The sequence below is a fragment of the Pelodiscus sinensis genome, chromosome 3 (assembly GCF_052426305.1).
Source record: "Pelodiscus sinensis isolate ZL-2025 chromosome 3, ASM5242630v1, whole genome shotgun sequence".
Classification (NCBI taxonomy): Eukaryota; Metazoa; Chordata; order Testudines; family Trionychidae; genus Pelodiscus; species Pelodiscus sinensis.
In genome coordinates this window covers 199,125,561-199,139,583 of record NC_143054.1, presented here as the reverse complement: position 1 = coordinate 199,139,583, position 14,023 = coordinate 199,125,561, and the positions used below count along the sequence as shown (strand labels likewise).

Sequence of the window (14,023 nt, the reverse complement as noted above, 5' to 3'; positions counted from 1 at the left end):
GTATTTGCGGTCTTGGTCTGGTAAAAAAAACCAGAAAATACTGGACATGTAAAATGTCCAGTATTTTCTATTTTTCTCGGATGGAAGGCTGCTTGTGACATTCCCCCTCCGCCATGTCTGGCACAGGGAGCGTGGGGATTTAAAGGCATAGTGCCTTTCTTTTTCACAACAGCTTTGATCCCCCTCCTTTTTTTTCCCCCCACCATATTCGGTATTTTTTTGTTAAGTATCTGGCAACCCTACATATATGATACTTCCATTGATCCGTATTTCTGGAGTACGCATGCCTGCAATGTCATGAGCTCAGAGCCCTCCAGAAAGCAGCTAGTTCTACGGAATACACATCCTTGCGCTTGTTCAGAGCTATGTGAGGGATTGTCCTTAGTTCCTCACCATGCACTTATTAGAAGGATCACAAAGGATTCAGAAGAAGCATGGCACAGGAACATAATTCTGCAAGGCAACTTACTCATAAATTTAGTTAAAGGTGAATAAGTCTTTTTGGTGAATTGCTTCTCCAGCTCCATACAGTAAAACTCCCTGAAGAAGGGTCGAGGAGTACTAATTACATTTTCTAACACTGCTCTTCTAAGAGAGACACTGGCCATTTTACCAAAAGTTAGGAGAAGAAGAGTAATGCAATTCTCAAGAGCTTCAGAGGGGAAGCCAAGTTAGTCTGTAACAACTTAAAAAACAATGAATAGTCTAGTAGCAACTTAAAGACTAATAAAACTAGACTAGATGGTATCATGAGCTTTCATGGGCATAACCCACTTCTTCAGATGACTAGAATATTAAGCGTCCAGATCCAAGAATAAAAAAGGGAGGAGGAGAGTGGGGGAAGGAGGAAAAAAAGGAGAAAAAAAAGATAGTGTTCAAGTAGTTAAAAGAGGCTGATAAGAACAATTAGCACCCCCATTGGTTGGTTAAGTCATTAGGATGTGGAAGGTAACATAGGATCTGAAGAGAGAGTCAATGTAGGCAGATAATCCTGTTGTAATTGTGCCAATGCTTGAGATGATGGGTCATCCAGGATTTCCAGGTTTATGTATCTTGGGTAGCAGGTAGAAAACTCCTGGTCAGGGGACTCCTACATGCCTCAGGATCTCTCATTCCTGATACTTTCAACTCACCTAGAAACACTGTCAACCTATTGAACCACACTCTTAGCCCAGCAGAGGAATCTGTCCTATCTTGAGGATTCTCCTTCTGCTCCATTAACCCTACGAATATGATTCAGGTCTGTGGAGATCTGGAAGCCTATTTTCTCCTCAGACCCTATATCACCAGTACTCCTAGCTATCTTCGAAACACCTCCGACTTCCTGAGGAAACTACAAAACATCAGCAATCTTCCTGAAAATACCACCCTGGCCACCATGGATGTAGAAGCTCTTTACACCAACATTCCACATGAAGATGGATTACAGGCCATCAAGAACACCATCCCCGATGACACCACTGCATACCTGGCTACAGAGCTCTGCGACTGTCCTCACCCACAACTACTTCTGATTTGGAGACAATTTGTAGCTTCAAGTCAGCAGCGTAGCCGTGGGCACCCGCATGGTGCCACAATATGCCAATGTCTTTATGGCAGACCTTGAACCATGTTTCCTCAGCTCTCAACCCCTAGTACCCTCACTCTACACTGATGCCATCTTCATCCTATGGACCCACGGGAAAGAGACCCTTGAAGAATTTCACTGGGATTTCAACAACTTCCACTCCACCATCAACCTCAGCCTGGATCAATTCACACGAGAGATCCACTTCCTTGACACTACAGTACAATTAAACGATGGACAAATTTCCACCACCCTATACAAGAAATCTACCGACCGCTACACTTACCTTCATGTCTCTAGCTTTCATCCCAAACACATTTCTCAATCTCTTGTATATAGCCACACCCTAAGATACAACCAGATTTGCTTCAATCCCACAGAGACAAACACCTACAGGATCTATATAGAACATTCTTAAAACTGAAATACCCACCCAGAGAAGTGAAAAAACAGATCCACAGAGTCAGAAGAGTTCCCAGACATGAACTACTTCAAAACAGGCCAAAAAGAGAAAACAACAGAATTCCACTTGTCATCACCTATAGTCCACAACTTAAACCCCTCCAATGCATTATCAACAATCTACAACCTATCCTGGAAAATGACCCCTCACTCTCACAGGCTTTGGGGGAAAAGCCAAACCTCACCTACAGACAACCCCCTAACCTCAAACAAATTCTTTCCAGTAATCACACAACACACCTCCATCATAATCACCCAGGAACCCACCCCTGCAATCAGCCCCAGTGCCAACACTGCCCACACATCTACACAAGCAATTTCAAAACTGGACCCACCAACATCAGCCACTACCTCAAGGTCTCATTTAACTGCACATCTACTAATGTGATCTATGCCATCAAATGACAGCAATACCCCTCTGCCATGTATATTGGCCAAACTGGGCAGTCTCTAGCGGAAAGAATTAATGGACACAAATTAGATATCCAAAAAGGCAATACACAAAAACCTACCTGGACACTCATTAATGGATCTCCAAGTCACCATTTTGTTTATGGCCAATTCCACAAGCCAAATACACAGGGATGGGTTGGCACTTAAGAATTAACCTTGTAAATGAAGTTGTCAGAATGGAATGGAACAGAGATATTGGCTGGCTCGCACAATACCTTCCAAATCCAACCAACCAAACAATGAAGGTGCTAATTGTTCACATCAGCCTCTGGTAACTACTTGAACAATCTATTCACTGTGTTTTTTCTCCTTTTTTTCCCCTCCTCCTTCCCTTATTTATTTTTGGAACTGGACTTTTAATACTCCAGTCATCTGAAGAAGTGGGTTGTGCCCACAAAAACTCATGATACCATCTACATGTTTTGCTAGTCTTTAAGGTGCTACTACACTGTTGTTTAAGTTTTTTTTTACAATTTTCAAGAACTCAAAGTTACCATTAATTTCTAAATCCCAAGAGAAAAAACCCAAAATTAAAACTGTATTTTTTTTTAGAAGGGGAGGGGGCCTGCCTTCTGATTTAACCCTTAGTCAGACTTTCCCTCCACCAATTTGTGTGTGAGCATTTCAGTTTGAAAATAAAACTGATGATACTAAACCAGTAGTTGAACAGGAGATGTGTGTGTTATTAGCTGCAGTTTCTTTACTGCAAGGTTTAAGGGGGCTTTCATTCACTCCAACTTCAAATGAAAAAATTTCTGAGTGACTGGCCCAAAAGCTTACTGCCAATAGTATTCACATTAAGAAACCACAGAGTTTGGGTTGTGATCTCAGGCAGAGGATTGGCAAACAGGGCCTGGGAAGGGATATGGGTGCAGGACAGGATTCTGATCCGGAGGAGGGATTTATGAGGGGGTGCAGGATCTGGGAAGAAGCTGTGACCAGGAGCAGGTGTGCAGGAGGAGTTGTGGAGGGTTTGGGTTGTGACCTGTGGCAAGGAGATGCGGGGGACAAGGGGGTGAGGTGCCAGGTGTAGGATCTGACTAGGAGGCACTTCCTGTTGCTGGCTTATCCTCAGACAGGCTCCGGGCCTGCCATGGCACCACACACAGTAGCTGTTGCTGGACCCAGCATGTGTCCCTGCAGGGCGCACCCCTAAAGCATAGCCCTGGAAGCTCCCATTGCCTAGTTTCCAGCTAATGGGAGCTGCAAGAAATGGCTGGAGTTGGGGGCATAGCATGGTGCCCCCCTCCCATGGAGCACATAATGCAGACACTCACACGGCCCCAGCAGAAATGTAAAATCCCATTTAATTGGGTAACTGGTTAAATATGACGTTTAATCGGTTTACTAATTAAAGGGAGAAAGGCAGGTGGGCTGCAAGGCTGGAGCAGCCCCCTGCCCGCAGTGGGCAGGGAGCTTCTCCAGCCCCCACCAGTTAACCCTTCACATCTCAACATCCCTGCATCTGGCCATTTTGAGCACCGTGTGGAGGTGCGGCAAAGACTGAGCCTGCCTGAGGGTCCCGCTGGGCTGCAGGACATTGGTGCCCAGAGCATCTTGGCAGGCCGGATCGGTTGACGGGCCAGATGAGGCCCACAGGATGTATTTTGCCCATCCCTGGCTGAAGGTAAAAGCTAATTTCATGTTGTTGTAAGTTTTAATGTTCTGAATTTAAGAAAGCATATACATACGTACAGTTTATTTCCGAGCGTGTTTTTTCTTCTCTCACATTTCGACTTGTTGAATGAATTCTATGAGGCACAAGGGGCTAGAAAAGAAAACAAAAACATTACCACCAAAAAGTATACTGTCTATTTATTATAATGGCCTAGGAACCAATCTGGGGATATGGAAATTTCAAACTGCAGACTTACAGCTGTTTTTTTTAGTCCCTGAAAGTCTCTCAACAATGCCTTTCTAGAGGACAGGAGGCTCTGAACAGTGCTGCATCAGAGCAAGATGAATCAACCCTATTTGTTTTTGCTCAACACCAAAACGTCTTCAAGAGGAAACCAAGCAGGAAGAGGATGACTATATGGACTGAAGAAGACACTTGGCATGGAACTGAGCCAGTACCATGCCTTGAGCATAAAAAAGTTATGCAGCCAATGTACACATTTCTGTGTAGGCTATCCTGAAGCACCGTCAGATGGAGAAGCTTTTTGAAGCTTGTGAGGGCTCTGTTACAAACAGGATAGGTCAGCAGCATCATGACCGTTAGGCTCTGACATCAGAGGATAGAAAGAGCAAGCTCTGTGTTCTGTGTGCTGACCTGATCTGTGTTTGGAAAGTCTATTAAATGCTTTTATTGACCTAGGTTATGCAATGCAATGTCTGTCCTTAAACCAAGAAAATTTAGGATGCCCTTGGTAAATGCTGTGCAAAGCACTGGTGAGCCTAACAGTGCTTACACAAAATTACCATAATAAAGGCAAGCCACTTAGCGCATTATATTGACCTCTGGACCCCCCACAAAAACATTACACAACCCCACTTAGAAAAGATGAATTGAAAAAGTCTAAAAAGAAGTTAGAGAACAACAAGGGGACACACACAATATAAAGTACAGGCTGAACCTCTCTAGTCCAGCACCCTCGGGACCTGACTGGTGCCGAACCGGAGAATTTGCCAGACCACGGAAGGTCAGTATTGTCTAGCAGCATTACCAACACTTCCACTACTTACTGGGCTCTTAGAAGACATTTAGGAGTGAATTAAAGCTAAACGACAGCACAGCATACTGAGAGCCAGGGCTGATGGCTGTAAACAAACTTGATGGGACCACAGAAAACTTGGCCACACCCATGGTAAGTGGACATCCAGCTCACTAAAATCATGCCAGACCACTGATGTCTCCAGACCGGAGTATGCCGGACTAAAGAGGATCAACCTGTATAATAAAACTTGATACAGTATATGTAAATTAAAATGTATATAAAAAAGTTTTTTGTGACATTACAAGGTCTGAGTGGCACTTAACTAAGATGAAAGTATTGATAGGGCTTCTGTTTTCAAAGGTTATATGTTTTTTAAATAAAAAAAAAGATTCAAAATACCCAACTATTGTAGGTTTAAAAAAAATAAACACATTAATAGGAAAAAGCTGAAATGTATGTAGTAGAATCTAGGGAAAAAATAAACTAAAAATGTGTTTCAAATGAACCAAAAGGCTTTTATATTCTGTATAAAACATGGAGGTTTGAGACGTGCTCCCATGAATAGAACTGAGCTGACAACACCAATGAATTAAACTGGTTTAACCATGACCTACTGAGACAAAGAGGTTGTGTGGAACTATTGCCTTCAGACGTAACCCACCAAGCCTTTATTTGCTGTCACAGGTATTTTTAGTAAAAGTCAGGGACAGGTTGCAAGCAATGAACAAAAATTCACAGAAGCCCAGATGTTCCAGCCGCCTCAGGACTGACCACAAGTCAGCTATTCCAGGAGCCCAGGACTGACCACTGATTCACTATGCTGGCAGCCTGGAGCTGACAGATGCTCCACCCTTGCCCCAGAAATAGTCATGGAGACTTAAATTACATCCACATGTTTCCTTATCGCCCCATCAGGGTTAAAAATATTGGGTATTGCTGGGGCTGGAAAAATCATCAATTAGGTTGACAGACATTCACCCATGAAAAGGAGTGTGGTGAGCTCTGATTAATATTAAAAAAATTAAATTAAATTAAATTAAAGGAAGGATTGGAGGAAGGGAGCATAATTATAGATACAGAGTAATTTAAGAGCTGTAGTGATCAAATCAATCTGCTAACTACAGACACTGAATTTTGTTTGAAACCGAGTTAGGTTGGCATAAAAACAGCTTTTTTTTTTTTTTTTTTTTTTAAGACAGTCTTATAACAGAAGCCATCTTAAAAGAATTATTTACTGCTGGATTGCAGGACAAGGAATTCTGCTTGTTTTATAAATCTGAAAATATATATAATCTTTATTCGTGATGTCTTTACTGATAATGATGCATGTCTTTATTTCAATGTGATTTATTTAGCATGGAAACAGCAACTTCAAGTTGCAGTTCAGAGGTGATGGAGTTTGAAGGTTACAAAGGATATTGCCCACATTTTTTAACATTGGAAAAAAACCAAACAAACCAGATTTATGTGAGGCCCATGCCAAGGGAGAGCATTGCAATGTAATGGTGCTTGGGGGAGAAAGCAGAATTTCCAAACTAGTATCAGGACAACCAATAGGACATTTCACTTGCAGCAAAAGCTTGCGTATTATTGTCAGCAGGATGTCAAAACTGAGATGGCCATCTCTCCTGTACACAGGAGAGATTGTGAAAATGACACAGCTGTTGCAGTGATCGGTCCTAACAGAAATAAAATTGTGTATAGATCCTTTCCAGTGCATAGGTTGGCCTTTGTCTGCATGGCTATGTACAGATTTATATTTTTACAGCCCAACTCCATAGATGTCCGGAGGAAGAAAAGCTATCACAAATAGAAAAAGATAATCGACTCCAGCTCTCCAGTGGCTGCTGTATATCGCTCACAAAGAAAATAGAGAGATAATATGCTTGACAAGTAGGACCCGACTTTCTAGAGACATGCTCTATCTAATAGGAAACGCATAGCCTTTCATTTTAATCCGCCTGCCGCCGCTCCCCGCCCCCGGCTGTGTCACCTATTTTGAAAAAGCGCATAACCAAATGACAGGGATAATTTTGGGATTTCTTTATTACAAGACACAGCTCGGGGCTGATTTTCTGAAAAGAGGAGGCTATGAAGTCAGGACCCTCTGGGAGCACAAGTGGGAGGTGATGACAGATAGGAAGCTTGCAAATGCCTTAAAGTCCAATTGCCTCAACCTCTGGTGCTGAGGGATGCTCTCTTTGGAGGGAGATTTAACGCTACTTGCCTGTATTACCAACCTAACCCCCATGAAGAAATCCATTATACAGTTTTATCAGCCTGTAGTCTTTCAAAAACAAAACCAAAAGGAGTTACCCCCATAAGACAACCTGAGACCATTCGCGCTAAATCTGGATCCCTCACGAATTATTTTGGAATTCCAAAATTAAAGTACACTGCCCACACGGCTTTTTTCCCCCTCAATGTTACTTGTCAGAGTGGGTAGCAAATTTATATTCCCACTATGCCACACCTATGAGGAAATTGAGTAGCAGAAAATATACATCCATACTGTTGAGGAGAGTGCCATCCTGGGGATTTGGTGCACTATAGAAATGAATGTGGCCATAGCAAAGGGGCAGGTGGTGGCAGAAAGGAAATTATCAAATCTGTCATTTTGAAGAAAAATCTGACACACTCTTTTCTGAGCATATAAAACTACTACATTTCTATCAGAAACAAGAGATTTCAGAGGATTCATACTGGTGCACAAAGGAAAATTTAAAAAAGAAGTTAATGATTTCTAAAAGAAAGAAGGTGTGAATTTACACCAACATAAGATTACACTGAATCCCAAAAAGCACTACAGTGCTAAATTATTTAAATTCTCCGTGGGGTAAATTAGGCAAAAGAATAACCCTACCCAATACCAGCACCACAAGACGAACTCTTTCAGTACCTATTTACCCCCCAATTATGGGGTTTCATCCTTCAAGTTTATCAGTGATGAAATAGCTTGCATGTCTTGGTGAGAGGAAGTCTGGGAGTTTGGGGGAGGTTCAAAGGGGTATTGCATGCAGAGGGAGGGCATTCAGTGTCCCTGGTGTTACTGGCTTAATGCGGTAAGGGGAGAGGGAGTTTGTTGTTATCGGGAACAGCACAAAACGGGAGACTCGAGCGACTCGTGACCTGGTGACTGGGAGGACCCAGTTCAGATGGCAGAGCCAGTTCTGACCAGTGGGAGGACAATGAGCTGCAGACAGAAGACCTCAGTGACCTACCCAGATGGTTTCAGCCAGGGGAGAACAATGGAGAGAGGAGAGGAGAGAAAGAGAGCTGTCTCACTACTGCCACACTGGAGTGGACTCTTTGAGAAGGGGCTGTCACACTGAAGGGGGGTTCCACCTGGGGACTGACGGGACAAGTGTGGGCACGACCTGTAAGCCATGACACTTGGAAGCATGCAAAAAAATTAAAAATTGTACTGAGACTAGTGTTAAAAAATGTACATAACACACAGGTTGAGATACAGAGATTCCATGCATCCGAGGGTCATGACTGGATTATCTACAAATACAAGTTATGCTTAAGGGTCATACTATACATATAGTATATATAAGCAGCAATACCTGCAGGACAGGTTGCAGAAAGGTAATTTCATTGAAGCTAATGACCACTTATGGCCACTTAGAACAATATAACCTGCTGGACAGGTTACAAAGAGGTGCCTGCGCCATGACAAAGTAGGTTATATTTGTGGGGGAAAAAAGAGGGAGATTGGAACCCCCGTCCACGGGATTATTTAAGAGATGCCACCACACCACCACCTCATGGAGTTCATGTCAGAAAGTCCAACAAATGTACGGGTACAAGCTGCTTGGAGGAAAGCCCTGCATGAAAGTCGAAGACATTACCCTCAACATAGCAAACAGTGACAAAATCAATTTGACAATTTGACAGATCTAGTCCTAGATTACAGCATAGACCCAGGGAAGTATAACCCAAAAAAGAGAGATAGAGGACTGCTGCATTTCTATCATAAAGAACAAAAATCTGAAGCGAATAGAGGCAGAAACCCTTCAGAAAATGCAGTCACTTACAACACGAGGGTCATCAGAGAAGGATTTAAAACCTGCACTATAGCTTGCAAAATGGCTACATGGTGGAAGAATCCTTTGTCTGTAGCTCTCACAGGGACTAGTAGCTATTGACAATTTACTGCACTTGTGACAAAATGCCTCCCACTGAGATCAAAGTGGCCTTTCAGAAGTTTTTGAGATCTCAGAATGGCTGTTATAATAATCGTTTTTAGATAAGTGTCAAAAAAATTTTTAAATGTATAAGCAAAACTCATTTATTTTTATGATTAACATGTATTCTTACCTCAGGGTCATCATCATCAAAATCATGATATGTGGAATGATCAGGATTATTCATTTTATCCAATAATTCAATTGCAAGGGTTCGATTTAAGGGCTGTGTAACAAAAGGATGCTACAAGACAAGAGAAAAGAGGGATATGACATTAAAATTTCAACACAGTAAGTTTAAAGATGCTTTCCTCTCAGAACTACTTCAGAAAATACACACAAAATCATACCTGTAGTAATTTTTCAGCTGTAGGTCTCTTTTTAGGATTTTTTGTAAGTGCCATTTTAACAAAATGATGGAAATTATTTGACCTGCAAAATGAAATCATGAACATTAGAATTCAGTAGGTTAGCAAAATACATGTTTAGTATAATATCATAAGAAAGTAAAATATGTTTACCATTTCATTTTGTCCTTTAGCTTGGGAGGCTGAAAGTTGCTTTTCGTCATTAAAAATAGTGCTCTGAAAACCAATAATATTTTTGTGACTTGTTGTTTTGTGATTTCCATTACTTTACACATTTTTATTTCTGGCTGCAATAAAAAAGGCTATCGACCCCTCCCCCATAAAAAATGAGATGAGGCTGTTTATGCAAAATTCAGCCACTACAAATTTTCATGTGTGCATATGAAAGCTTGCAGTCAATAGTACTTGCAATAACCCCTCAGACTACAAACATGTCTAGCCAACCACTTTATGGCAGGCTGTAAAGCTCTGTAAACAAAACTCAGAGACTTTGTTTACCAACCTCATGGGATGCAAGTCAAACATAGGAGGCTGAAGTTCTGCAAGTTCTATAGCAGTAATTCCAACGGCCCACAGATCACACAGTTGGTTATAGCCACCCTTCCTTTCAACTGCAGCAACTTCTGGAGCCATCCTAAAGAAGATACGTTTTAAGAGAAAAGACATTTCTGTTAATTTATCTCTCCCCGCAACCAACTCAAAACACTTTTCAGCGTGTCAATGTTTTATTATTCATTTTTCTAGAGCACACTGTACACACAAACTTTATTTATATGACTTACTGTAAAGATTTGAAATCATCCTATGATCTGCTGAGCCTCAATGGTATTTCAGGTTTTTGCCCCCTCCCACTTTATGGTATTAATGTGGTGGAGGTGTTCATTCACTTATATGAGGAGAGCTGGCTGCAAGTCAGTCCTAAATCAGTTAACATTCCCACATCAGAGAAACTGCAACAATAAGATGGAGATTTCTCTCTATTTCCTCCTATGGCTGAGCATACTGCCTCCCAATTACTCCAAATGGATAAAGCCAGATAGTGCTGACTTTTTATCCATGGCTCAAATGAGCTACTGCTGGACTACCAAACTAGACCTGCATTTTATAATAAAACTGGAGTACAATCTAACTATGAAAAAAGTTTAAAAGCATGACCCTGGAAAGTGATAAAATGAAGATTAGGAGAATTCTACAGGAAAATGCATCTAACTACTTTTGCATTCTTTGAGTCACTGCCACTTTGCTACTTTGTGTCTCAGGTTCCTCATCTGCAAAACGGAAAAAATAATTACCTACATCACTGGGGAGCTGAGATGCTTCATTCATAGAACCATAGAACCATAGAGCTGGAAGAGACCTCAGAAGGTCATAAAGTCCAGCCCCCTGCTCTAGGCAGGACCAATCCCAACTAAATCAACCCGGCCAGGGCTTTGTCAAGCTTCATTAACATTTGCAAAATACTTTGAGATCCTTAGATGCAAAAGAACTATAGACACAGCTGATACTCATAAAAGAAGAACCAATACATTTTAAATTACTGACACAGTGGTGTAATGTGAAAACACCTGTTTTGGTTTATTGTACAGATATGCTATAGCAATATTAGTCTCTAAGCTCAATCCAAGCATGGCTGGACTCATTAATATGGAATACCACCAAGACAATCCCAGTTGGAGTAGGATTTCAGTAGATGATACTCCCCCCTCTTAGTCAGTAATGAATCAAGGGCCCAGATCAGTGGCAGATGACGCTGTATCAGGAAAAACATGAAAACTGCTCTAAACACCAATATCTTACCATGTGTGACCAAGAAAGATATGTTTCTTGCACAGCTATGGTGTTAAACTTGATGACATCAACATGATCCAATATGGATCTCTTTACAGGCTTCTTGCCTAAATTTCTTCTGACATCTCAACCGAGTACATTAGCCTATGTTCTCTGTCCTAAATTACTGTGCAACTTCACTAGGGGTGGTTCATGAGACTGTCTTATATTAAGTTTGTACTGCATTTTGTAATCCTTTTGGAAGCAAAGGTACTACACAAGTGTGCGATCTTATGTTACCACAAAACTCTTACAAAAGCACAAAGTTTGCTAGTTTGGCTAAAAGGGGAAGAGATGAACATCTGTCTCTCTTCCTTCCATCATTTTTCTCTTTACCCCTTTGCACTTTTACTTCTGAGAAAATGAATCACACTCCAACATTTATTTGCAAAACTGTGTGCTGTTGCATATCTTGTGTGACACACAATTCAGCTGGGTCCTAAACAAGCAAGGAATCTGGGCAGCAGTTATGCCGGGCACCCACTAGAGACTACCGAGACACGCATGCTGACCAGGCAGTCGCTCTGTCTCTGAATGTTTTCTAAACCCTCAGCCCTTTTCCAAGCCATTTGGAGCAGGGAAGGAGATGGGGCACTAATGCAATAAGCCTAAGGCAAGGAAAGCAAGGTGCTACTGCTGGAAGGTAGGGACCACTAAAGAACAGGAGCTAAAGAAGGAAAAGAAGGAGCAAGGACTGAAGTGGAAATGAAAGACAAGTATCAACAGAACTAGTTCTACCTTATTGCAACGTCCTCTGCTCCCACCCAGCAACCAGACCTTCTCCCCTTCAAATCCCTTTGGTTATCTTTAGCACCGCCCAGCCCTACCCTTCCATCTCCTCAAACAGGTGCACGGTAGGGATGTTAAAATGGTTAACCGGTTAAACAACAGTGCTTAACTGGTGAAATGTTTTAATCTACATCCCACCACCCAGTCCCACTGTCTGACCCAATTCCTCCACACACCAGGCTGCTCCAGTCCAGCATGTCTGGCCACTGCCAGAGTAAACAGGACTGGTTAACCATTTAACAAGCAAGCATATCTATAAGCCTCATAACCCTCATGCAAGGAATGACATCTTACTTGCCCACACCGATCCCACTGCTCAGGCAAGCCCTCCAAAGGGAAAATGGTGTCTTTTATCAGCACTAAATCCACACAATATTTTCAAAAGCGATGCTCATGATCATATGTAAATCAATTACAGTTATGCAAGTCAGCTTGAAACATTACCAAAGGAGACTGAAAACTTGGCAGCTACATAGTGGTTGGTGGTAGAGACCAATATGGGTCAGGATTAGAGTCATCCTGGCATCTCAGCCAAGAAATAGTTACAATCCATGTATGCAGTCATGCGTGGAAGGTGGTTTGCACAACTGTGAAAGGACAGTGGGTCCACAGGATACTACATATTAAAAATATGTTCCGCACACTGGAAGAATTTGATCACCTTGTTCACGGGCTTATTTCAATAATACAAATCTGAATGGAGAGATTTTTGCCAATATATACATATTTGTGCATAATGTTTTTCACACACAGAATCTCAAAACATTTCTCAAAGAAGCAGGGAAAAGAGAAATAATGTTTTACACAGAATATATACAACTCTCTTAAAGGCAGCCAGGGAAAGTCATTTTCTGCACAGAATAAAAGAAAAAGCTGAAATTTTAAAATAAATATGCAAGCAAATATTATTGCAAGCTAGTGATAGTGAAAAAAGAATTAAAGGGTATGGAGTGCTGATGGAAAGGAGTGGGGTTTAATTTAATAAAAGACTAAAGCATATGGGAAGGTTTTTAAAACATGCTTAGAAGAGGAAGTGGCTGAGAAAAGCATTGGAGAGAGAGTAACACATCTGTTGACATAAACAAATGAAACAATTCCTAACTGTGAAGATTTGCAGGAAAGGCACATTAGTGTAAAGAAACACTAAAACACAAACGGGTGGGTAGAAAGTATTTGTAAGATCAGAATTAGATTCAATTACTGTACTGATATTAGTCAACGGTATACAGCAGATGAAGTATACAGCAGATACGGCTTTTTCAGAGCATCACAGTATTCTGGCCACAACGTTCTGATATTTAGCTAGCTTAACAGTTGGTATAAGTCAATAAAAATAAAATGTAAGAGCAATAAAATGAGACTCAAAATTCTTAGTCTAAGCAGGAAATTAAGTAAAAAAACCTTTTTAAGTAAATGTTTTATGTTTGATATTTTAACAGTTACCATTATATTAACAATCAAGTAAAACACAATTACCAATATGGGGTGCCAATGAAAGATTTCCTTTTGGCAATTGTAGCTGTTATCTGTGCAGATACTCCAAAATCAGCTGTAAAAATGAAGATAGTTAATGAATGAAGATAGTTAATGAACTAATGAGCAAATGCAAGTCATTAATTATCAACAGGAGAATTACGCTTTTTGGGAGTAAGAATTTCTAAATATCTAGGGATATAGAAGCTAATGAGGTTTTTATAGCATCCATGCTGT

General features: G+C 41.2%; 1 protein-coding gene across 4 annotated transcripts in view; it reads right to left on the bottom strand.

Moving 5' to 3' along the window:
* MAP4K3 (mitogen-activated protein kinase kinase kinase kinase 3) overlaps nt 1-14,023 on the bottom strand; it is a 140,179-nt gene that overhangs the window by 79,201 nt on the left and 46,955 nt on the right. For all 4 annotated transcript variants that reach the window (XR_012903069.2, XM_075925807.2, XM_075925808.2 and 1 more), the window contains 6 exons: nt 13,790-13,862; nt 10,200-10,331; nt 9,851-9,913; nt 9,680-9,761; nt 9,463-9,573; nt 4,178-4,250 (listed from right to left, as the gene is read on the bottom strand). Coding sequence is in view for 3 of the 4 variants with exons in the window: in XM_075925807.2 (XP_075781922.1) it covers nt 4,178-4,250; nt 9,463-9,573; nt 9,680-9,761; nt 9,851-9,913; nt 10,200-10,331; nt 13,790-13,862 (534 nt within the window). In the remaining variant the exon portion in view is untranslated. The remainder of the gene's footprint in view (nt 1-4,177; nt 4,251-9,462; nt 9,574-9,679; nt 9,762-9,850; nt 9,914-10,199; nt 10,332-13,789; nt 13,863-14,023) is intronic.